The 3,500-nt window shown below is 39.2% G+C and overlaps 1 protein-coding gene across 1 annotated transcript; it reads right to left on the reverse strand.

Moving 5' to 3' along the window:
• Positions 1–203: 203 nt before the first annotated feature.
• On the reverse strand, positions 204–3,211 carry LOC112518329. Its single transcript, XM_025125980.1, has 4 exons — positions 3,192–3,211; positions 3,002–3,109; positions 1,526–1,877; positions 204–539 (listed from the first exon to the last, which is right to left on the reverse strand). The coding sequence occupies exons 1-4, from the start codon at positions 3,209–3,211 to the stop codon at positions 204–206; spliced, it is 816 nt and encodes a 271-aa protein (XP_024981748.1).
• Positions 3,212–3,500: the final 289 nt, after the last annotated feature.

Consider the following 3,500-nt stretch of genomic DNA (forward strand, 5'->3'; position numbering starts at 1 on the left):
TCCATACTGGAATGTTCAACGATTGGAGAACACCACCCGGACGTTGATGTTCAATTTTAACTTGTTGACAAGTGAGACAACAGCTACTAAGTCGGCGATATCTCGCTTCATTCCAATCCACCGGAAATGGTTCCTCAAATCGCGATATATTTTTGTTGTGCTAGTTTGAACCGAAAACATAGAGTTATGAGCTTCGGTCAKAATTAGATCTCTAACTCCGAGTTATTCGGAACACAAAGACGATCCCGAAACCACAACACGTGATCATCATCAATTCTGAACTCTGAACTAGAATTCTCTTGTGCCTGCTGGAAATTTGCCCATAATTCACTATCTTGTTGGGCTTCTTTGATCCGAGAGATTAGAGTCGGTTCTACCATTAGATTTGACAGAATTTCCGTTTGCGAACTCGGATAGATTTCTAGTTCAAACCGTTCGATTTCCAAAGCCAACTCTGTAGAAACAATTAAAGAAGAAACTTGTTCCATAGATTTACGGCTTAAAGCGTCGGCAACTACATTAGCTTTGCCCGAATGATACTGTATCCGAACATCGTAATCTTTCAGAAGTTCGAGTCACCTTCGTTGACGCATATTTAACTCTTTTTGAGTAAAGATGTATTTGAGGCTTTTATGGTCAGTGAAAACTTCACAGGTCTCACCGTACAAATAGTGACGTCAGATCTTGAGTGCAAAGATCACTGCAGCCAATTCGAGATCATAAGTCGGATAATTGACCTCATAAGGCTTTAATTGATGAGAAGCATATGCGATCACTTTTCCGTGTTGCATAAGAACACAACCGAGACCTTTCTTTGAAGCATCACTATAAACTTGAAACCCACCAGTGCCAGACGACAATACAAGAATAGGTGCGGTAACCAATCAATGCTTCAATTCCTTAAAACTAGATTCTTGTTCAGAACCCCAATTGAATTTGACACTTTTTCAAAGTAATCGAGTCAATGGCAGAGATATTTTAGAGAAACCTTCAACGAATCATCTGTAATAACCAGCCAGACCCAAAAAACCACGAACTTCAGATACGTTCGTACAGTTTCAATTTTTTGATGGATCCACTTTGACACCTTCAGTAGAGATTACGTGTCTGAGAAAAGACACTTGATCGAGCCAAAATTCACATTTGAAAAGTTTTGCGTACAGTTTTTTTTTGTCCGAAGGATCTCCAAAACAATTTGAAGATGTTGATCATGTTGCTTTCTTGACTTCGAGTAAATCAAGATGTCATCAATAAACACGATAACAAATTCATCGAGATAATCTTTGAAAACCCGATTCATAAGATCCATAAAGACCGCTGGAGCATTAGTTAGCCCAAAAGGCATTACTAAGAATTCGTAGTGCCAATAGCGAGTTCTAAATGTTGTTTTCAAAATATCACAATCTCGGATACGAAGTTGATGGTACCCGGACCGAAGATCAATTTTGGAAAATTATTGTGCCCCTTGTAATTGATCGAATAGATCATCGATTCTTGGCAACGGATACTTGTTACGAATAGTTACTTTATTAAGTTCCCGATAATCGACACAAAGACGCATCGTACCGTCTTTCTTTTTAACGAAAAGAACTGGAGCTTCCCAGGGTGAAACACTAGGCCGAATGAAACCTTTATTCAATAGATCATCGAGTTGAGTTTTAAGCTCTTTCATTTCAGTTGGAGCCATTCGGTAGGGAGCCTTGGAAATAGGAGAAGCTCCTGGGACTAGATCGATAGTAAATTCGATTTCTCGTACCGGTGGTATACCCGGTAAATCGTCGGGGAACACATCAAGATATTCAGAAACAACAGGTATGGATGCAGAAGTAAGAAATACCTGTTCGGGATCTTGTAGAGCAGCAAGAAAACTTTCATTGCTTTGCCACGTATATTGTTTCACAGTAATAGAGACTACTGCACTAACATCTTCTTTTGGAGTACCTCCTTAGAAGATTGCCTCTGGGTTGTCTATATCCCCAAACAGAATTTGTTTGGCATTAAAGTCTATTGTTGCCCGATGGTGTGACAACCAGTCCATACCCAATATTAAATCGAAGTAGGACATATGCATTGGAAGCAGAGTGACCTCTCGTATGCAGTCCCCAATAGGCAACAGACAGTTGGAAAAACGAGTTAGCACACAAATTGAACCACCCATTGGAGTAGATATTACCACTGGAAATTTGGTGGTTTGCTTATACGGTTTTAATCGGGATTCTAGTTGTTCAAAAACAATTGAGTGTGTCGCACCAGTATCAAACAAAACATAAACAGATAAATCAATTAATTTAACATGACCCGAAATCATACCCGCTTGAGATTTGCTGCCAGGTAATGCAAAGACTCGTCCACTAGTACTTGGTTGTTTACCTTTCCTTTGTCAGTTTGGATCCGAGCTTTGGGACAATCTTTTGCCATATGACCTTGTTCTCGACAATTGAAACAGGAACCGGTCATCCTTAAGCATGGACCCGGTTGATGTCGAAGATTGCATCGATCATAATTAATAATTGGGCTAAAAACATTTTGACTCCCACTGCTAGAAAACACTGGAAGTCGTGGCATGGATAGATTCGAGTCTTTTTGAGTATCGTTGCTCGACTTTGATTTTACAAAACGAGGGTTGCTTCGGAAAGATTCAGATTCGCGTTTCTTATTGTCAACGCGTAATGTTAACCATTGTTGTCGTGACCGATCAATATTCTTGGCTGCGTCAACCACTTTAGTAATGGTATTGAATGAATGATTCAAGAAACGATCTTTATACCTCGAGTTCAAAGTTCATTTCATGGGAATTGAGAAGGACTGAGGTTTATGTTTGTTAAACCTTTCAAGCCATATATATATTTCTTCCGTTGGTTACCCGAACTGATATAGGAATTCCAGTATTTGGTGTAGGAACAAGATTTGGGTTCGAAAGAAAATTATGTGCTATTTGTCGCATAGCCTAAATAGCCTACTGAAGATATGTAGGCATCATACTTAACATGGTCTGACGGACCACATCAGCAATATTTGGTTCACTTCTACCCCCGATTCGATTGGGTTAGGATTTCGGTTACCCTCAGGTTGAGATTTGGATTTGCGTGGGCGACCACGTCTCGACATTCTAAAATAAAACAACATGAAAATCAGAATTCAAAACAGTTATGGATTAGAAAAACGGTAGATAGAATTAGAATCTAGTATACCCGTTCTTATGTCTACCCATTTCTCACAGGTCAAGCTTACTTTATCTACAAGTCAAAACCTATGCTCTAATAAACTCCAAACGTAGATTAACTTCTAAAACGTGCTTTACAATCCAAAATATTACATTCTATCAACTATTTATAAGTTTAGAATATTATACATCTACCAACGAGTTTACCAACTCCAAAAAAAAATCAAACGCTCGATCTCAAGTCCCGTCCCTTATCAGAATCACTTGGAACCTGCCGTGTCAGAAAACAAGAACACGGCTGAGCACGGGGCTCAGTGAACAGATTGTAATATAAACT

The sequence above is a fragment of the Cynara cardunculus genome (genome assembly GCF_001531365.2).
Source record: "Cynara cardunculus var. scolymus isolate 2C chromosome LG 9, CcrdV1, whole genome shotgun sequence".
In the NCBI taxonomy this organism is placed as follows: Eukaryota; Viridiplantae; Streptophyta; class Magnoliopsida; order Asterales; family Asteraceae; genus Cynara; species Cynara cardunculus.